This window comes from Scyliorhinus canicula, chromosome 17 (genome assembly GCF_902713615.1).
Source record: "Scyliorhinus canicula chromosome 17, sScyCan1.1, whole genome shotgun sequence".
In the NCBI taxonomy this organism is placed as follows: domain Eukaryota; kingdom Metazoa; phylum Chordata; class Chondrichthyes; order Carcharhiniformes; family Scyliorhinidae; genus Scyliorhinus; species Scyliorhinus canicula.
In genome coordinates this window covers 117644117-117666101 of record NC_052162.1, presented here as the reverse complement: position 1 = coordinate 117666101, position 21985 = coordinate 117644117, and the positions used below count along the sequence as shown (strand labels likewise).

The 21985-nt window shown below is 46.5% G+C and overlaps 1 protein-coding gene and 1 non-coding gene across 4 annotated transcripts; one reads left to right on the top strand and one right to left on the bottom strand.

The window, feature by feature from the left end:
- Positions 1-1415: 1415 nt before the first annotated feature.
- Positions 1416-9079, bottom strand: LOC119951369 (zinc finger protein 239-like). Of its 3 annotated transcripts, none has more exons than XR_005457598.1 (2): positions 6970-9079; positions 1416-2168 (listed from the first exon to the last, which is right to left on the bottom strand). XR_005457598.1 is itself a non-coding variant. In XM_038774514.1 (2 exons), the coding sequence occupies exons 1-2, from the start codon at positions 7998-8000 to the stop codon at positions 2155-2157; spliced, it is 702 nt and encodes a 233-aa protein (XP_038630442.1). In that variant the 5' UTR covers positions 8001-9079; the 3' UTR covers positions 1416-2154. The 3 variants fall into 3 exon arrangements, 2 of the variants coding, with proteins under 2 accessions (XP_038630442.1, XP_038630441.1); XM_038774514.1 differs by having other exon boundaries at positions 7313-9079; XM_038774513.1 differs by lacking the exon at positions 1416-2168 and having other exon boundaries at positions 6781-8424; positions 8866-9079.
- Positions 2419-2492, top strand: trnai-aau. Its single transcript has one exon. It is a non-coding gene; the product is annotated as a tRNA-Ile (tRNA).
- Positions 9080-21985: the final 12906 nt, after the last annotated feature.

Here is a 21985-nt window from a genome sequence, read left to right as displayed (position 1 = left end):
TACAAGAATCACAATAAGTTAGTTTATAGGTACAGCCAGCGGCTCGATCGAGTCCTTAAACAGTTTAATCAGGCTTTATCGAGTGAGTTGAAATCACTTGGGAAGCACAATGGAATATTATGTGTATGGCAAAGGGACTGGAATATAAAAGTCGGGATGTTTTGCTGCAGTTGCACAGGGCCTTGGTGAGACCATATTTAGAGCACTGTGTACTGTTTGGGTCTCCTTATTTCAGAAATGAGATAGTTGCCTTAGAAGCAGTTCAGAGGAGGTTGACTCCCCGGATTCCTGGAATGAGGGGGTTATCCTCTGAGGAAAGGTTTGACAGGTTGGGCCTGTATCAATTGCAGTTTAGAAGAATGAGAGAGGATCTCGTGTGTTTCAATCAGATCATGAGTGGAACTGACAGAGAGATTGCTGAGAGAATGTTTCCCCTTGTAGGAGAGACTAGAATTAGGGGACACGGCTTAAAGATTAGAGGTGTCCCATTTAAGACACGGATGAGAATATTATTTTACTCCTGAGGGCCGTGGGTCTGTGAATCTCTCTTTCTCCAGAGAGTGCTGGAGGCAGGATCAGTGAATATGTTTTCAGATTGAATTTGATAGATTCTCGATTGACGAGGGAGTGAAAGATTCTCGATTGACGAGGGAGTGAAAGGGTGGAGGAAGGAAAGTGGAGTTAAGACCACAATCAGATCAGCCCTGATCTTATTGAATGGTGGAGTGGGCTTGAGGGGCCGAATGGCCTGTTCCTGTGTCTGAGCAGTAATATCAAAGTGCAGCAGCATTCCCATTACACTCTGGGTAGAAGCACCATCTCCAGGTAAATGCTCCCTGCTCTGCCCCAGATGCCATGGTCCCAGTCAGTGGAATATGTAAAACCTCAACAAATCTCTGTGCTCAGGGAATCCCTTCTTATACTTTATTACATCACAAAGGCTCTGGAGACTGATTTAACCCAATCATTGCTGAGCTAACATTTGAACAGACCAATTACAAAGCCTGTTATTGAACCATCTGTACACGCCCAAGCCACGTCAAACTCTCAAACAATTGTCTTCCCCATGCTCCGTCCCCGGTACAGGGAGTCAGCATTCCCATGCCAAGCAGTGAAAACATGGTGGCCTTGACACCCAGGTGTTGTCTAGGATTCCAGGCACTCTTGTTTTCTCTGGGAGCTGTTTATCTCCCTGTTCCCACTCAGCAAGTCGTCTGTTCTCAGCTCTGCTTGATTTCTGAGGGAGTTTGGTCCCTTTTACACCTTTCAGATCAATAAAACATTTGGTCAGTGAAGACCCAAACCACAATATCCCATCCTGTCACCTGTCAGCCATCCTTACCCAGAGCGTAATCACAACAGGAATAAAAACAGGAGAAATGTAACAATCAAATTCAAAATAAATCCACAGCCAGTCATAGAATTTAATTTAATGTTCACTCATTAGCAACAAAACCCAAAGTAGGGAGCCCCCCAGGAATCTTATTGTCCAACCTGGAGGGAGAGAACTCTCTCTCCAACCCCTCACTCAGTTATTTTTCCGTTCTGTTCTGGCTCCACCTGGGACAACATGTACTTGATATTCTCTTCTCCTGAATTAGCGTCGTGAGTTCCAAGTTCCTGGTACATTAGGACAGATGCTTCAAGCAACATATCAAACATGGATGTAAAAGATTCTCTCTTTACCTCTATCCAACTTGTGGACAGTTCTTACTCAGTATTATTTCTCCCAAGCCCTTCATTGTCCCATTATCACTTTAATTTCACTCCCATTTTGCCCATGTCCAGTGTGTTTAATTCTATCCGGATTGTTTTAAAGTCAGTTTCTCTCTGGAGTGTGTGTCAATGTCTTGATGATGTCACAATGGTGTCTCAATCCCCTGGCCAGATTAACCATTTCATCTCCTGCTGTGTCTCCAGTAGCTGTGTGTGTTTGGGACCCGGTCTTCAGTCCATTTCACCGTGAACTTCCACGTATAAATTGCAGAACATGTAATAATCCCCATCCGCACACTCCCTCCAGTGTCCATACAGCATGCTACACATCCGTGACTCTCAGATCATCTCATCACAAGATCCAAGGGTGTGTTGGTCCCGAGATCTTTGCTTATTTCCCTGTTACGGTGTTGATATTTCCAGTCAGGTCTGGGGCTTTCAATTGTGATTTGCTTGAAAAAAAAAGTTAATCATCAAAGGATAGAAATATTGGCAAGAGAAAGTGATCAACTCATTCATCTCATCTACTTTCCTGACTTTCGCTAGAATGTAGGCGGAAACCAAATTGATATATTCCAGTTAATTACAACAAAGGTGAGTTATTCCAATTCCTTTATTGTCTAGGATTTATTTTTCCAATAATCTTTAAAACAGAAATTAAACACTCCCAACTGATCCCAGCTATTAACATACTCAGCAGCTGGCCGATTAGCTCAGTTGATTAGAGCATGGTGTTAATAACGCCAAGGTCGTGGGTTTGATCCCCATACGGGCCATTCTTTCCTTTATGGGCGGCACGGTTATAATAATAATCTTTATTGTCACAAGTAGGCTTTCATTAACACTGCAATGAAGTTACTGTGAAAAGCCCCTAGTCGCCACATTCCGGCGTCTGTTCGGGTACACTTAGGGTGAATTCAGAATGTCCAATTCACCTAACAGTACGATTTTCGGAACTTGTGGGTGGAAACCGGAGCACCCGGAGGAAACCCACGCAGACACAGGGAGAACGTGCTGACTCCACACAGACAGTGACCCAAGCCGGAATCGAACTTGGGACCCTGGCGCTGTGAAGTAACAATGCTACCCACTGTGCTGCCGTGCTGCCCCACAGTGGTTCCGAATCCAGAGGTGGTGATCTTCGTTATGACGAAAGACCCGGGAGCCCAGGAGATGAGAGAAGCCGACGGCCTGGCCTTTAGCTCCCTGGTGGCCCGGAGACGGATCTTACTCGGTTGGAGGGACTCGGAGCCCCCGAAGCCGGGGGTGTGGGTTAGCAACATGGCAGGGTTTCTCAGACTCGAAAAAATGTAATTTGCCTTGTGTGGTATGTTGCAGGGGTTTGCTCGGAGGTGGCAGCCGTTCATTGACTTCTTTGAGAAAAATTAAGTTTTTAGCAGGGGGCGGGGGCCGGGGGGGGGGCAGGAAAGGGGAGGCATGGGAGAGACGAGTAGGGATTGGAGAACCAATGGAGTGGCAGGCACAGCATGAAATCTTATGACACTAGGCTAAAGTCCAACAGGTTTGTTTTGAATCACTAGCTTTCAGAGCGCAGCTCCTTCCTCAGGTGAATGAAGTGGTGGGTTCCAGAAACCCATATTTGGACAAAGTCAATGATGCAAGACGATACTTTGAATGTGAGTGTTTGCAGGTAATTAAGTCTTTCCAGGTCCAAACGAAGCAACTGGAGCGAGGAATAATCAGAGATTCACACAGATCTCAAACCAGGACAGTTGGTAGGATTTTGCAAGCCCAGGCCAGATGGTTGGGGGTGAATGTAATGCAACATGAATCCAAGGTCCCAGGCGCCGATTCCAGAGGTGGCGATCTTTGGAGTGTCGGAAGAGCCGGGAGTCCAGAGGGCAAGAGAGGCTGACGTTTTGGCCTTTGCCTTCCTGGTAGCTGTCATAATATACATCTATGTATATAATGGAGTGCAGACAGGCAGTGATTGACACACAGGATGACCAGTAAACACACAGAACAGAGCAGCCAATCACCAGACAGGACACTACCACTATAAAGCCAGAGGGCACTAGGTTTCCCACGCTCTCTGGACCCAGCCTCTGAGACAGTCAAAGCTTGTGAGCGTTAGCCAGTGCAAACACCATGCGGTAGCTAGTAAGTCTGGTCAGACTATTGTTGGCTATTGTTTCATTGTTGAGGGTGCGAAGATCAGCATGGGGATGGAAATGTTTCATGTATCGTGTTTATGTCGCTGTTATCGTCAGGATTATAAAAACTACAAATACTCTAATAAAATGTTTTTTTAAAAATGAATCCAAGGTCCCGGTTGAGGCCGTATTCACGTGTGCGGAACTCGGCTACAAGTTTTTGTTCGGGGATTCTGCGTTGTCACGCGTCCTGAAGGCCGCCTTGGAGAACGTTTACCAGACAGGAATGTTCACTTCCAGTCCGGGAACACTTCAGCAGTCAAGGGCATTCAGCCTCTGATCTCTGGGTAAGCGTTTTCCAGCCTTTAAGTGAACATGAACCTTTGCAGATTTGGATGGTGTTCCTTCCAATTTAATCCAATTCTTGACTTCCTTATTTAACCATGGATGATGCATTCTTCTCAAAAAGCGTTTCCTCACTGGGATAAATCTTTGCTGAGAGTTATTGAGAGTCAGCCACTGCAACACTGATGTTCTAACTTTTAACCCAGTTTCCCAGTTCACCTGAGCCAGCTCTCCCTTCAGAACCTTCGAGATACTTTGATTTACGTTTGAAACACTGGCCTTAGACCGATGCTTCTCACTTTCAAACTGAATGTGCAATTCATGATCATTATGATCATTGTTACGTAAAGGCTCCATCACCATTAGGATATTGATTATTCCTGTCTTGTTTCACATTACCAGGTCTAGGATGACCAGTGCCCTGGTTGGCTCAAGAACGTACGCTCAAAGAAATGTTTTTTTAATCGTTCATGGGATGTGGGCATCACTGGTGAGCCAGCATCTGTTTCCCAATCCTGAGGGCATTTAAGAGTCAATCACATGGGCGCCACAGCGACACAGTGGTTAGCTCTGCTGCCTCACGGCGCTGAGGACCCGGGTTTTGATCATGGCCTGGGTCACTGTCCATGTGCAATTTGCATATTCTCCCTGTGTCTGCGTGGGTCACATCCCCACAACACAAAGATGTTCAGAGTAGGTGGATTGGCCGTGCTAAATTGCCCCTTAATTGGAAAAAAAGAATTGGGCACTTTAAATTTAAAAGAGTCAACCACATTGCCGTGGATCCGGACTCACATGTAGGCCAGACCAGGTAAGGATGACAGATTTCCTTCCCTAACGGACATTAGTGAACCAGATAGGTTTTTACAACAATCAACAATGGCGCCATAGTTATCTTTAGACGTTTAATTCCAGCTTTTTTTATTGAATTCAAATGTTACCATCCGCCACGGTGGTATTCAGACCCGGGTCTCCAGAGCATGACTCTGGTCTCTCGAATAAGAGTCCAGCGACAATACCACTATGTCACTACCTTTTCCAGAAAGACTCTGTGAACTCATTTTCCAGATAGGTTTTGCGAATCAGATTCTCCCATGTATGTCCAAAGACGTGCAGGGTAGGTCAATTGGCCATGCTAAATTGCCCATAGTGTCCAAAAAAGGTCAGGTTCTGTTACGGGGTTAGGGTGGAGGTGTGGGCATAGGTAGGATGCTCTTTCTAAGGGCTGGTGCAGACTCTATGGGCCAAATGGGCTTCTTCTGCACTGTAAATTCTATGATTCTATGTAGATTAACACCATCCTTGAAAGAAATGTACCACAATCATCAGGCCTCATGTATTACTTCCTATACACTCTACCTAGTGTACCCACTCTTAGAAAGGCCATTAAGTATTCCCACAAGAGACCTCACATGTTTAATATTTCTTATCATGACCCAAACTGAATCCACATCCTGATCTTTCAAGCTGAGGTGATCTCTCAGTACTGAACTAACGCCACCCTTAATAGGGGCTGGTTTAGGACAGTGGGCTAAACAGCTGGCTTGTAATGCAGAACAAGGCCAGCAGCGCGGGTTCAATTCCCGTACCAGCCTCCCCGAACAGGTGCCAGAATGTGGCGACTCGGGACTTTTCACAGTAACTTCATTGAAGCCTACTCATGACAATAAGCGATTAGTATTAATAGCAGCGATATGGGTGGCACGGTAGCAGCGGTTAGCACTGTTGTTCGATTCCTGGCTTGGGTCACTGTCTGTGCGGAGTCTGCACGTTCTCCCCGTGTCTGCGTGGGTTTCCTCCGGGTGTTCTGGTTTCCTCCCACAAATCCTGAAAGATGTACTTATTAGGTGACTTGGACATTCTGAATTCTCCCTCAGTGTTCCTGAACAGGCGACAAGGGGATTTTCACAGTAACTTCATTGCAGTGTTAATTTGAGCCTACTTGCAAAACTAATAAAGATTATTATTACAATCCTGTCACCTTTTCCCAGCTTCCTGCCATTCCGATTTGTCAACAGCTTTTCAACATTTAGATGTCAGCCTTTGTCACCTTTTGAACAAGTTGCTGTAATGTCTATCAGGACATTTACCTTTATCAGTGCTGACAATTCACCCTTTTGTTTCAAATGCTGCATTTATTTTCGATCCCTTTTCAGGGGTTCCATAATCCAATAAGGATTTGATGAGAAACCTCTTTACCCAGTGAGTGGTGAGAATGTAGAACTCATTCCCACAGCGAGTGGTTGAGGTGAACAGCATGAACAGCATGAATGGGGCCTCACGGTAGCATGGTGGTTAGCATCAATGCTTCACAGCTCCAGGGTCCCAGGTTCGATTCCCGGCTGGGTCACTGTCTGTGTGGAGTCTGCACGTCCTCCCCGTGTGTGCGTGGGTTTCCTCCGGGTGCTCCGGTTTCCTCCCACAGTCCAAAGATGTGCGGGTTAGGTGGATTGGCCATGCTAAATTGCCCGTAGTGTAAGGTTAATGGGGGATTGTTGGGTTATGGGTATACGGGTTACGTGGGTTTAAGTAGGATGATCATTGTTCGGCACAACATCGAGGGCCGAAGGGCCTGTTCTGTGCTGTACTGTTCTATGTTCTAATACATTGAAGGGGAAGCCAGAATCACATGAGGGAGAAAGGAATAGAAGGAGATGCTGATGGGGGAGATGAAAAGGTGTGGGTTTTGGCTCATGTGGAGCATTAATACTGACAGAGACCAATTGAGCCGTCTGGCCTGGCCCTGTGCTGTAGACTTAATGGAACAGAGACAAATCTATTATTTTAGATCTACCTGTAGTGGGGGGAAAACACTATTTACTGTCCAGGATAAAATTAATGTCCTTCATCAGCTTCTGTGGATCATTTCAGTGGAAATGTGCTCTCCAAGGCTCAAGGAGCATCAGCCCACTGGAAGCAAAGTCGTGAGACCGGCCAGTCCAGCAGAAAGAAACCCTGCGACCCTCCCACTGCACCAAGTGTCAGAATGAACATAGTTCAGTACCAGATGTGATTAACAGCAGCAATAACAACAGAATCCCCCCCCTATCATCACTCGTGAATGTGCTGGTGTCTCTGCAGGTAACATAACAGAGTGAATCTCTTCCCACACATGGAGCAGGGGAACGGTCTCTCACCGTTGTGAACTCGCTGGTGTCCAACCTTAGTTCTTGAATGATTGAAACGCTTTCCACACATGGAGCAGATGAATGGTCTCTCCTCAGTGTGAACTCGTCGGTGTGTCAGCAGATTGGATGAATCACTGAATCCCCTCCCACACTGAGAGCAGGTGAAAGGCTTTTCCCCACTGTGAACTCGCTGGTGTGTCAGCAAGTGGAATAACCGAGAGAATGCTTTCCCACAAACAGTGCAAGTGAATGATCTCTCCCCAGTGTGAATTCGCTGATGTGTCAGCATGTGAGATGAATTACTGAATCCCTTTCCACACACAGAGCAAGTGAACGGCCTTTCCCCAGTGTGAACCCGTTGGTGTTCCAGTAGGTGGGATGACTGAATGAATCTCTTCCCACACTCAGAGCAGATGAACGGTCTCTCCCCAGTGTGGACTCGCTGGTGTCTCTGCAGGGTGGATACGTCACTGAATCCCTTTCCACACTCAGAGCAAGTGAACGGCTTCTCCCCAATGTGAACACGCTGGTGTGTCAGCAGGTGGGATAACTGACGAAATCCCTTCCCACATTGAGAGCAGTTGAATGGCCTCTCCCCAGTGTGACTGCGTTGATGGATTTCCAGCTTTGATGGGAAATTGAATTCCTTCCCACAGTCCCCACATTTCCAAGGTTTCTCCATTGTGCAGATGACCATGACTCTCCAAATTTGATGATCAGTTTAAGCCTTCTCCACACACACAAGACTGGTACAGTCACTTCCCATTGTGAATGGTGCAATGTTTTTCAGACTGTTTAACTGGTTAAAGTTCTTTTCACAGTTTGTGCTCTGCAACACTCTCACTCAGGTGTGTGTGTGTGTGTGTCTCGGTGCTTTTCCAGTCACACTGATGTTTAAAATCTTTGAAGCTGACAGGTCGGACAAACATTTCTCCTTCCAGATTCAAAGGCCGATGATTCAGGTCCCAAGGAATCGAGTGACTCTGACAGATCCCAGACGTGACGTTTGCGATTTCTTTCAAAGGTGGGTAATATTCACCATGCAAAAATTGCGTGACTGTCAGATCTTGATGTGACGTCTGGTTTGAGATTTCAGTCTGAAATTCTCCCTTACCAGTATCCTGTAAAATGGATTTACAAAAGTCATCACTGTCAGTACAGAAAAGAAACTGAGAAAAATTTTAGTTTCTATGGAACAATTTTCCTCTCTCATTCCCCAAAGCTGTAAGTCTCCATCCCACACACTCTCTCTCCATTCTCACTCTGCTGTCTCTAATATTAATCGTCCCAATTCTCCTGAAGGTGCTGATTGACAGATCCATGCTCACTGCTTCCTTTCATGGACACAGAGCTGAAAATCTTCTTGCAGGCTGCCAGACATTTGTCTATATTACTGGACTAAAAATATACAGACTGGATTCACTTATTTTCCCTTCAGTTGCTGCAAGTCACCAATATCCTCCCAGAATGAGAAAAGAAATGGAAAAGGGAAACATTGATTCCTCCCAAATGTTGCCCAGAGGAGGAGCTTTTAAACTGTTACTCATTGTCCTACTTCCGACCTGTGACGTCACAGTAGAGCCCTGCCGGAATCAGCCAATAAGAACCACTATGTTTCGCGGTGACTTCTTCGGGGTCACCTGCGCAGGCCCGGCGCACGGACACAGGGCGCTGCCCCTCGACACCTGCTCGAGATAAGGTTTCCAAGCAACCGGCTGACGCTCTGGCCAGAGCGAGAAGCCGCTCGGTGATTTCCCTTTCTCCCCGGCTCGAGACTGCACATGTCCAAAGGAGAGGGGAAGCTGCGCATGTGCGAGGAGGACCACCCCTTGACCGTCCTGCTGAGGTCTTGCCCAATGGGAGGACCGGAAGACGCTGGTCCTCCAGTCAATCATGGCGAGGACTTTGAGTGAATGAAGATGGAGCTTCACAATGATTGAAACTTCCTCCTGTCTCCAACTTTCTTTTCTCCCCTTTCCAGTTTTTTTCTCATTCTCACCTTCAATTGGTGACTTGCAGCAACTGAAGGGAAAGGAAGTGAATCCAGGGAGGGTGCAGACTCTGGAAAGCTTGGCCCAGGTCTCTCTCTCTTAAAAGGCATAGACATCCTTTGCTCCCTCAGCTTGACACATTTATGTATCTGGCTAAAAGAATAGTCTCTTTCCCAATGTCCACAATTAAACGGCTCGTTTCTCCAGGAGATGGCTGACATTTAAGGGGACAGTCAATTATTATCGGACAGAGATATGTCGAGATCTGACTTGGAAGTATATCGCCATCCTTTAATGTTGCTGGGGCAACAGCCCGGAACTCCCTCCCTAACAACACAGTGGGTGTACCTACACTCAAGGACTGCAGTGGTTTAGGAAGGCAACTCACCACTACTTTCTGAAGGGCAACTAGGAATGGGCAATATGTGCTTGCCTAACCAACGACACCAAAATCCCGTAACTTAATTTTTAAAAGTGTTAGATGGTACAGATTAGATATATTATTTATGGTTCTGTAATAAAGTTCAGTCATTATTATTTCCAGTTGTGTAATATTGTGCTGTAGCTACGTTATATATTTCCAGTCATCTCTTCCCTGAGAGGGTTGTTCGTCTCTGGATTTATCTTCCAAAGGGACCAGTGGAGTCTGGGGGTCACTGAATATATTCAAGGAAGAGTTGGACAGATTTCTGATTGACATGTGAGCAAAGGGTTATGGGGAACAGGTAGGAAAATGGAGAGAAAGCTAAGAAGAGGGATTTCTTCACTCAATTGTCATCGGACTCGAAACATTAGCTCTTTTCTCTCCCTACAGATGCTGCTAGACTTTCTGAGATTTTCCAGCATTTTCTCTTTCGTTTCAGATTCCAGGATCTGTAGGAATTTGCTTTTCTTCATTCAATGATGTGATTAAGCTTTGGAATTCTCTACCCCAGAGGACTGTGAAGCCTCAGTTATCAAGGCACAGATTGATTGGTTGTGGAGGTAGGTAGGGATATGGGGGATAGTGTAGGAAAGTAGTTCTGAGGGAGATCGGCCAATTATCTCATTGAATGGTTGAGCAGGTTCGATGGACCAAATGGCTGGCTGCAGTTCCTATTTGTTATGATCTCTGTGTCCAGGACAGGAAGCAGTGAGCATGAATCTGTCAATCAGCCTGAATCAGCACCTTCAGGAGAATTGGGAGGGTGAATATTAGATACAGCAGAGTGAGAATGGAGGGAGAGTGTGTGGGAAGGAGATTTACAGATTTTGGGGAATGAGAGAGGAATTAATGTTTCAGAGAAACTAGAATTGTCTGTTCTGAATTTCTATCATGCACTGACTGGATGACTTTTGTAAATTGTTCCAGGATATTAGACGGTGAGGAATTACAGACAGAAATCCCAAATGTCACTTCTCTGTCTGACACTCAATTCTTTGAATCTAGAAGGAGAAGTGTTTGCCCGATCTGTTGGCTTCAAAAGATTTTAAACATCAAAGTGACTGGAAAATCACCGAGACACACACCCGAGTGAGAGTGTTCCAGAGCACTAACTGTGGAAAGAGCTTTAACCAGTTACACAGCCTGAAAAAACATTGCACCATTCACAGCGGTTGTTCTGTGTGTGGATGAGCCTTCAACTGATTGTCCAACCTGGAGAGACAGAAGGAGACCAAATACATGGGGAAATGGTGGAAATGTGGGGACTATGGGAAGGGATGCAGATCTCCATCAGAGCTGGAATCTCATCGGTGCTGCTCTCAGTGTGGGAAGGGATTCAGTGAAACATCTACCCTGCGGATACATCAGCAAGTTCACACTGGTGGAGAGGCGATTTATATGCTTGGTGTGTGTGGGAAGAGATTCACTCTGTCATCCATCCTGCTGACGCACCAACATGTTCACATTAGGCATTACTACTATTTTGGCCACTTTATGAACTTCTTCCTTTGATCTAATGAAATCTTTAATTTTTCTTGTAGTCACGGTTGCATCACCTTTCCTGTTGGATTTACGTCCCTTAAATGAATCTATATTTGATGATAATATGTAATGATTCCTTAAATGGTAGCGATTGCCTGTCCATCATCATACCTTTATTGCAAATTCCCAATCTACGACAGACACCTTGCCCCTCATACCTTAACAGTTCCTTCTGTGAGAAACACCCAGATAAATCTTCAGTGAATCCCTTTCCAAATTGAGAGCGGGTGAACGACCTCTCCTCAGTGTGAACGCATTGATGAATTTCCAACACACGGAATCTGAATCCCTTCCCACAGTCCCAACATTTCCATGGTTTCTTCATGTTGTGTCTCTTTGTATCTCTCAAGGTGAGCAATTCACTGAAGTCATGTCCACACTGTCATGTGAGGGTACCTTTAAGAAAAGTGAATTTTATCAAATGGCTGCAGTGATGTCACTGTGTGCGTGGAGCTGGGCTGTGATTCTGTCTTTTACTTTCGTCTTGAGCAGGAAGCTGTTTTGTGGCTCTGAGTTTTTTGGTTTTGTTTTCAGTTGGGAGCTGCATTCAAACAAAGAAGGTGTAGTTTTGGTCTCTCAGCATGCTAAAGAATGTCTCCAGACCACTTGATAACTTCAAAGTAATACCTGTTTTCTGTAAGGAATTCAAACCTACAGTTTTGTCAGAAAAAAGGGTGTTTGGCTTATGGATGTTGTTAGGAAAGTTATTAAGGGTTGCCTATAGAGTATTCTATCTTTGGGGCAGTATTTGTTTTGGTAGTTGATAAGATGTTTACTGTGTGTTTATAAAATGTAAACTGAATTCATAGAATAAACATTGTTTTGTTTAAAGATCTTCATTGTATAACACCTGGAAAGTGGGCCCTTGTGCTCCTCATAACCAGAATCTAATAAAAGGTGTAGGTCAGGCGAACTCTATGATATACTTTGGTGTTCTCTAAACCCTGGCCCATAACAACACACAAAACATGGGTATAGTCTTTCCCCATTGTGACTGGTGCAATGTTTTCTCAGTCAGTGCTCTGATGGCATAATGGTTAGCACAGCCTCTTTACAGCACCAGGGACCCAGGTTCAAGTCTGGCTTGTGTTACTGTCTGTGATAAGTTTGCACATTGTCCCTGTGTCTGCATGGGTTTTTTCCGGGTGCTCCAGTTTCCTCCAACAGTCCAAAGATGTGCAGGTTAGCTGGGGTTATGGGGATAGGGTGGGGAGTGGGCCTAGATAGGGTGTTCTTTTAGATGGTCGGTGGAGACTTGATGGGCTGAATGTCCTCTTTCTGCACTGTAAGGATTCAGTGGTTCTATGGTATCAGTTAGGACGGTGAGCCTGACGAATATTAATCATGAGGAAGTGACATTACAATGAGAAAGTGACATCACACATCAGCAAGGTCACCGATATCCTTCAGAGACCAATCAGACATTGATCGTGCCCCATTTAACCAATCAGGGACTGATCATGGGCTTCTTGGGCCAATCAGAACCACAGGCTACTCCCGATCAAGCGTAGAGGTAATTGCTGGAAAGGGTTAATGAGCTACAATTCTCTGGAGCTCGGTACACAACACAACATGAAGTAAGAGGATAGACTTCAGTCAACAGAACAAGAGACATCACCACAGTGACCCGGAAAGTCGAGAGTTGGCGATCCAGAGTGAACGGACTGATTCCACTGACTTTGTTAATTATTGTGATTTTGTATAATTAATTTAATAAATTCTGTGACAACATTCTTGTACCCAGAATGGTCTGTAACTAGTCAGGAGCTGCAGGTTCCTTTCAGGGAACTTTCACAACAAATTCTGACGTGTAATTGATTTGAGGATTACAATTGAGATTGGAGCCAAACCCAGATCTTACAATAGGATCGAATTTCACATTCCATTTGGGTATCCTGCACTAACAGTGATGGCTTTTGTAAACTCCTTTTACAGGATATTAGAAGGGGAGGATTTACAGACAGAAATTTCTCACCAAATATCACGTCAAGATGTGAGAGTCACTCGATTCATCGAAGCTGAACATCATCAACCTTTGAATCTAGAATGAGAAATGTTTGTCTGTTCTGCTGAAAGAGATGTTTAAACATCACTCAGTGTATAGACACTGAGACAGGCTCCTACCAGTGAGAGGCATCACTAAAAACAATCCATTTTATATTCTTCAGCTCACCCAAAGGTGGAAATTGCAGCACACATTTCTTCATCTTGTATTTTTTAATGTTTTCTTCACCCGTTAAATGTCCTCGACCTTTGGACGTTTCATTACAGAACTCAGCTCGAAGACATCAAAACTTGAGTCCGGCCTTGCCTGTGGGCCCAGCCAATCCAATTGGCCAATTCAACTTTGCAGCTGCTCAGTCCCAGCTTTGGAAACATCTTCATCTTTCTGTGAGGCCCCGGCCCCATTGACTGTGACACACTGTCTGATTTCCAATCCAATTTACTTAAAGGTCCCAGAAGTCTGACTCCAAATCTTAAATGTTGTTCTGATGTCTAGTCTCTACAAGTGACTCCAGACCCACAATGTGATTGCCTCTTAAAAAGTGGGCAGCACGGAAGCATTGCGGATAGCACAATCGCTTCATAGCTCCAGGGTCCCAGGTTCGATTCCGGCTTGGGTCACTGTCTGTGCGGAGTTTGCACATCCTCCCCGTGTGTGCGTGGGTTTCCTCCGGGTGCTCCGGTTTCCTCCCACAGTCCAAAGGTGTGCAAGTTAGGTGGATTGGACATGATAAATTGCCCTTAGTGTCCAAAATTGCCCTTAGTGTTGGGTGGGGTTACTGGGATAGGGTGGAGGTGTTAACTTTGGGTGGGGTGCTCTTTCCAGGAGCCGGTGCAGACTCGATGGGCCAAATGGCCTCCTTCTGCACTGTAAATTCTATGATCTATGATCCTGTCAGTAACATTGTTTTGGAACTCACTAGTACCACCACATAGGCAGCCATCAACATGCATCATAAAGATGCCTGAGAGTTTCCTGCCATGGTACCAATAAAGCACGGCAGCTTCTGCCTTCAGGTAGAGTTAACCCGACTTCAACAAAACTGATCTGAGAAGTACCATACACTCTGAAACATCGTTCAAAACATCGACAAACTTATTTAACTTCCAAAGTCTTCCTTTTACATCTGGCACATTTTTAGGAGGTTGCAGAAACACTGCCCCCTTGAGACGATCCCCCAGCACAAACACAGCTTTTATGTTTCTTGGCTCACATTCCCGAGAAAACATCCCGAAAAGGGCCAAAGAAATTTCAGAATGACCTTCCCCACTGTGGGCGAGTCCACTCTGACCTCTTTATCTCCTAAGGGTTCTTCAATTCCCCGAGACACTAGCCTCGCCTTGGCCTGAAAAATTCCATCCAGTTGGATCTCTTCGGTGCTGATCCATCGATGTGATAATGCTGGCTGAATCTTTATTACAAACATGCAGGGGAATGCTTCAGTGAACTGAAGCATCTCAAGGAGTAGTTACAAGAACACACATTTATACACAGTACAATTGCAGCTAGTCAGCTGACAACGCGAAACAGCTCAGGCTGATCAGCTACAGGAACTTCACCCTCTCAAAACATTTTGGAAACAGTAGTTCCAGAGACCCAGGGTAATGCAGTGGGAATCCAGGTTCGGCAGATGGTGAAATTTGAATTCATTTGAAATTTGGAATTAAAAGTCATCGATGACCATGAAGGAATTGTTAATTGTTGTAAAGATCCATCTGGTTCACGAATGTCCTTTAGAGAAGGAAATCTATGGTGCTCCCGAGGTTTCTGTTCCTGTTCCAGTGCCTCCCCATCCTTATTCCAATGCCTTTTTCAGGCGGGTTAACAGGAGCATTACGGGGTTTGTGTGGGCACACGGGACTCCAAGGGGAGACGGGTGTTCTTGGAGCGGGGCAGGGATGGGGGGGGGGGGGGGGGGGCTGGCGTTGCCCAACCTCTGTGGGTATTATTGGGCTGCCAACAGAGCGATGGTGCAAGTGGGTAATGGACGGGGAGGGGGCGGCATGGAAGAGGCTGGAGATGGCATCCTGTGTGGGTACGAGCCTGGAAGCGCTTGCAACGGCGCCGCTGCCGCTCCCTCCGACGAGGTATACCACGAGCCCGGTGGTGGCAGCTACCCTCAAGATTTGGGGGCAATGGAGGCAGCACAGGGGGGAGGTGGGGGCCTCGATGGGGTCCCCGATACGGGGGAACCACCGGTTTGTGCCGGGGAGAATTGATGGTGGGTTCCTGAGTTGGCACAGGGCAGGTGTCAGGAGGCTGGGGGACCTGTTCATAGAAGGGAAGTTTGCGAGCCTGGGTGAACTGGAAGGGAAGTTCAGGCTCCCCCCGGGGAACACCTTTAGGTACATGTAAGTAAGGGCGTTTGTCAGGCGGCAGGTGGCGGGGTTCCCCCTGCTGCTGCCGCGTGGGGTCCAGGACAGGGTGCTCTCGGGGTATGGGTTGGAGAGGGGAGGATCTCGGAAGTGTACCAGGTGATGCAGGAGGTAGACGAGGCCTCGGTGGAGGAGCTGAAAGATAAATGGGAGGAGGAGCTGGATGAGGAGATTGAGGAGGGGACGTGGGCGGATGCCCTAGAAAGGGTGAACTCCTCCTCTTTGTGTGCGAGGCTTAGCCTCATACAGTTTAAGGTACTGCATAGGGCTCATATGACCGGGACAAGGATGAGCCATTTTTTTGGGACCGAGGACAGGTGTATTAGGTGCTCAGGGAGCCCAGCAAACCATGTCCACATGTTCTGGGCATGCCCAGCGCTGGGGGAATTTTGGAAGGGTGTAGCAAGGACGGTATCGAGGGTGGTAGGATCCAGGGTCAATCCAGTCTGCGGACTCCCAATATTTGGGGTTGCAGTGGAGCCGGGAGTGCAGGAGGCGAAAGAGGCCAGCATTCTGGCCTTTACATCCCTAGTAGCCCGGCGGAGGATTCTTCTTCAGTGGAAGGATGCGAGGCCCCCAAGCGTGGTCAATGATATGGTGGGGTTTATTAAATTGGAGAGGGTGAACTTTGCCCTAAGGGGGGATCAGTGCAGGAGTTGTTCAGGAGATGGCAACCATTCCTAGATCTCCTGGCAGAACGGTAAAAATAAAAGGTCAGCAGCAGCAGCAACCCGGTGGGGGGGGGGGGGGGTTGTCTCTTTTGTTTTTGTTTTGGGTTGAATGTCTGTTTTTTGCCAATGACGGGTGTTAATTTCTTCTCTTTTGTATTTACGGCGGGGGGGGAGGGGGGGTTCTGTTTTTTATTGTTCTTAGAATTTTCTGTTATTGTTTTCATTTTTGTGAAAATGTGAATAAAAATTATTTTTTTTTTAAAAAGAGAAGGAAATCTGCCATGCTGACATGGTCTGGCCTACTTGGGACTTCAGACCCACAGCAATGTAGTTGCCTCTTAACTGCAGCCACTCAGTTCAAGGGCAATTAGGGATGGGCAACAAATGCGGCCCAGCCAGCGATGCCCACATCTCATGAATGAAAAAACAAGTGGCAGATGTGCAGGTTAATGGTTCTGGTGGAAAATACAGTGAGAGACACACAGCTTTCATAAATATAACCCACTTTACAACTCATCCCAATCATATTAACACTTTATTCCCCATATCACATTTGATGGGCTGAATGGCCTCCTTCTCCATTCTAATGAGTCTATGATTGAAAAGAACAAATTCAGGTGCTGCAGTCTCTCCAACTCACTGAAATCCCTCATCCCTGCTGCCATTCTCATAAATCTCCTCTGCACCCTCTCTGTGAACTTCACATCTTTCCTGAAGTGTGGGGCCCACATATAGGATTCCATTCTAGAGGGATAGAACGACCCTCCTGTGGTACAACTAACAAATACGCTAATACCAGAACAGTTAGATACTGAGGTGGCAGACTTAGGAGAGCAACACAAAGGTCTCATAAGGATCCTACACAGGAAGATTGGTCGGGACACACGGGGGGTGCACTACATTAACTGAACATGATGGAGGTGTGGGTGACAATAAAACACCATCCATATCGACTGAACCCACAGAAAGCAGCTCAGATAGAAGCGGAAATCCAACACATGTTGGAGAATCATTTAATTGAGCCGAGTAGAATAGCTGATGGTCGCCGGCCATGTTTGTACCTAAGCCGGATGGGACAACCGGTTCTGGACAGACTAGTGGAAGACAAATGCCACCAACAAAATGGATTTGTATCCGATTCCCAGGTTGGAGGACTGTATCGATAGGATAGGCAGTGCCTCACTCCTTTCAAAAATCAACCTGTTAAAGGGCTATTGGCAGGTTCCTTAAACCTCCCAAGGGTTAAAGAGATATCTGCCTTTGTGACTCCAAGGGGAGTATATCAGTGTAAAGTATTGCCATTTCGATTTAAAAACACACCAATTATACTTCAGCGACTGATGTACCAAGTGACTGCTCCCATGCCTAACTGCGTAGTCTATTTGGACAACGTGGTAGTTTACAGTGACACACCGAAGGAGCATGTAGGACACTTTGAGGGGTCATTTAAACAACTGCAGTTGGCCGATTTAGTCATCACTTTGGCCAAAAGCCAGTTTGCCAAAGCTGGGGCAAGTAGTGGGACAGGGGTGAGTGGTGCCCAGAAGAGCCAAGGTAAGGACGTTACTAGATTTCCCCATTCCCAAAACAAAACGGGAGATTATGAGGTTCCTAGGCATGTGCTGGTTCTATAGAAAGTTTGTATTTGACTTCAGTACCACAGCGGTATTTTTGACAAATGTATTGCGGAAACAAGCAAAAATGGTATGTTTAGCAGATGCCAAACAGCGTTTGTAAAACTGAGGGTCGTGCTGGTAAGCAAACCTGATTTTTCGAAACCCTTTGGAATAGCCACAGATACTAGGGACCTGGGTGCAGGGGCAGTGTTACTACAGGATGGTGAGTCAGGAATAGAGAGGCTGGTGGCATACTTAAAAAATATATATTATGTCTGTGCCAGAGAAACTACTGCACCATTGAGAAGGAAGCTTAGCATTGCTACCAGCCCTTTAGCAATTTGAAGTTCATGTCCGAAACTGTCAGAATGAAACAAATGCCGTCCTGGCTGTAATTGAAGCAGAAACAAGAACAGCAGAATCCAGCCTCCGTAATCACTTGTAAACTTGTTGGTGTCTCAGCAGGTTGGATAACCGAGTGAATCCCTTCCCACACTGAGAGCAGCTGAGCGGCCTTTCCCCAGTGTGAACTCGCTGATGCTTCTGCAGGTTGGATAACAGGGAATACCTTCCCACGCTGAGAGCAGGTGAACGGCCTCTCCCCAGTATGAACTCGCTGATGTGTCTGCAGGGTGGGTGAATCACTGAATCCCTTCCCACACTGAACACAGGTGAACCGCTTCTCCCCAGTATGAATTCGCTGGTGTGACTGCAGGCTGGATAATCACATGAATCCCTTCCAACACTGAGGGCAGGTGAACGGCCTCTCCCCAGTGTGAACTCGCTGGTGTATCTGTAAGTTGGATGACTGAGTAAATCCCTTCCCACACTAAGGGCAGGTGAATGGCTTCACCCCAGTGTGAACTCGCTGGTGTCTCTGGTGGTTGGATGAATCACTGAATCCTTTCCCACACAGAGCAAGTGAACAGTGTTTCCCTCGTGCGAACTCGCTGGTGTGACTGCAGACAGACTAAATGAGTGAATCCCTTCCCACACACAGAGCAGGTGAACGGCCTCTCCCCAGTGAGAATGTGTCGATGAGTTTCCAGCACAGATGGGACTCTGTATCCCTTCCCACAGTCCCCACATTTCCAAGGCTTCTTCATGTTTTGTTACTCCTTGTGTCTCTCCAGGTTTTCCGATCAGTTGAAGCCTCGTCCACACACAGAACACATGTACGGTCTCTCCCTGCTGTGAATGGTGTGATGTTTTTCAGGCTGCATAACTGGTTAAAGCTCTTTCCACCGTCAGTGCTCTGGAACACTCTCATTCGGGTGTGTGTGTCTCGGTGCTTTTCAGTCACACTGATGGTTAAAATCTTTTGAAGTCAACAGATCGGTAAAACATTCTCCTTCTGGATTCAAAGACCAATGACATTTAGGACCCGATGTATTGAGTGAGTCTGTGAGACCGAGACATGATGTTTGAGATAACTGTCTGTAATTCCTCCTCTTCTAATATCCTGTAAAACAGTTTGGAAAAGACATTGCAGTCAGCATAAGATCGAAATTCAGAACAGACAACTCTACTTACAATGGAACATTCTTTCCTCTCTCATTCCCCAAAAGCTGTAAATCTCCATCCCACACACTCTCCCCCCATTCTCACTCTGCTGTGTCTAATATTCACCCTCCCAATTCTCCTGAAGGTGCTGATTCAGGCTGATTAACAGATCCATGCTCCTGTCCTGGACACAGAAACCATAACAAATCGGAGTTGCAGTCAGCCATTCGGCCCATCGAGCCTGCTCAACCATTCAATGAGATCATTGACCGATCTACCTCAGCACCATTTTCCCACACTATCCCCCATATTCTTTGATATCTTCAATATATAGAAACTTTTGTGAGGGCCATGAAGAATCCAGCACGAGTTTTCAGGATACAAAGAAATAAAATTTATTTACAATAACATATATATACACAACAGCAGCAGCAGCAACTTCCCTTGCTGCTCACTCCTCTCTCTCCCTGGTTCCAAATTGGCCAGCTCTATTTATGCAGGGAGTCTGCTAATGATTTCTCCGCCCCCCCTCATTGGGGAAGCTCATACTCCCACAGGATTGTGGGATTGTCATTAGTCCCCAGCCAATGGTAAGCAGGCAGGTTATAACAGAAACCTATCAATTTTTGTCTTGGGAATACTTGCTGATGGAGGCTCCACAGTCCTCTGGGGTATAGAATTCCAAAGCTTCACAACATCCTCGAGTGAAGAAATCCCTCCTCATCTCAGCTTTCTTTCCATTTTCCCACCTGTTCCCCATAACCTTCTTCAATCACAAATCTATCCAACTCATCCGTAAAAATATTCACTGACCCTCGCCCTACACTGGTCCCTGTAGAAGAGAAATCCAGAGTCCAACAACCACCTGATGGAACAATGATTGGAAATATATAACGGAGTTATTATACTATATTAAACAGCTAGGAATAACAATAAATGTGCTTTATTACAGAACCCTGAATAATATGTCGAATGTACACCATATAACAACACTAGACATATCATACAGGGTGGCACAGTAGCACAGTGTTTAGCACTGTGCTTCTCAGCGCCAGGGTCCTAGGTTCGATTCCCAGCTTGGGTCACTGTCTGTGTGGAGTCTGCACTTTCTCGCCATGTCTGTGTGGGTTTCCTCCGGGTGCTCCAGATTCCTCTCACCAGTCCCGAAAGACGTGCTTGTTGGGTGAATTGGACATTCTGAATTCTCCTTCAGTGTACCCGAACAGGCACCGAACTGTGGCGACTAGGGGCTTTCCACAGTAACTTACAGTGATAATGTAAGCCTACTTGTGACAATAATAAAGATTATTATTATGATTATTATCTCTGTCAAATATTAATTTACTGTCACCTTAAATGTCAGCCATCTCCTGGGGAAACCAGCACTTTAATTGTGAACATGAGGAAAGAGACTATCATTTTGGACAGACAAATAAATGCGTCAAGCTGAAGGAGCAAAGGACGAGAGAGAGAGAGAGAGGCCTGGGCCAAGCTTTCCAGAGTCTGCACCCTCCCTGGATTCACTTCGTTTCCCTTCAGTTGCTGCAAGTGACCAATTGAAGGTGAGAATGAGAAAAGAAATGGAAAGAGAGAGAAAAGAAAGTGTTTTACTCAGATGTTGGAGACAGGAGGAGGTTTCAGTCTACGTGAAGCTCAATCTACAATCATAGAACATAGAACAGTACAGCACAGAACAGGCCCTTCGGCCCTCAATGTTGTGCCGAGCCATGATCACCCTACTCAAACCCACATATCCACCCTATACCCGTAACCCAACCCCCCCCTTAACCTTACATTTATTAGGACACTACGGGCAATTTAGCATGGCCAATCCACCTAACCCGCACATCTTTGGACTGTGGGAGGAAACCGGAGCACCGGGAGGAAACCCACGCACACAGGGGGAGGACGTGCAGACTCCACACAGACAGTGACCCAGCCGGGAATCGAACCTGGGACCCTGGAGCTGTGAACTGCAGGACCAGAGTCCTTCCGGTCGTCCAGCTCTTTCCATTGGTCAATACCCTTTGCTGGACGGTCAGGTGGTGGGCACTCCCTCGCACATGCTCAGTTCCCCCTCTCTCTTGGACATGCGCAGTCGCTTGCCCCGGCGGGGGAAGGGTGGTGGGCGAGAGTCTTCTCGCCCTGGCCGGAGACGTCAGCCGGTTGCCTGGAAACGTTGTCTCGAGGAGGCACAACAATGAGTGGGGACCCAGCGGGGCTCCCGCGCCGAGCCTGCGCACTGCAATGCAGAGACGTCATCGCAGAGCAGAATGATTCCTATTGGCTGATTCAGGCTCTCAAACAATGAAAGGTTCTGGTTTCCCCAGCAGGTGGCTGACGTTTAAGGAGACAATAAATTAATATCGGCCAGGAAGCAGTGAGCAGGGATCTGTCAATCAGCCTGAATCAGCACCTTCAGGAGAATTGGGAGGGTGAATATTAGATACAACAGAGTGAGAATGGAGGGAGAGTGTATGGGATGGAGATTTACACCTTTTGGGGAATAAGAGAGGAAAGAATGTTCCAGAGAAACTAGAATTGTCTGTTCTGAA

Excerpts from the sequence above, each read along its gene's own strand:
- LOC119951369 (XM_038774513.1), bottom strand. The coding sequence starts at position 8,000 with ATGGTCATCTGCACAATGGAGAAACCTTGGAAATGTGGGGACTGTGGG.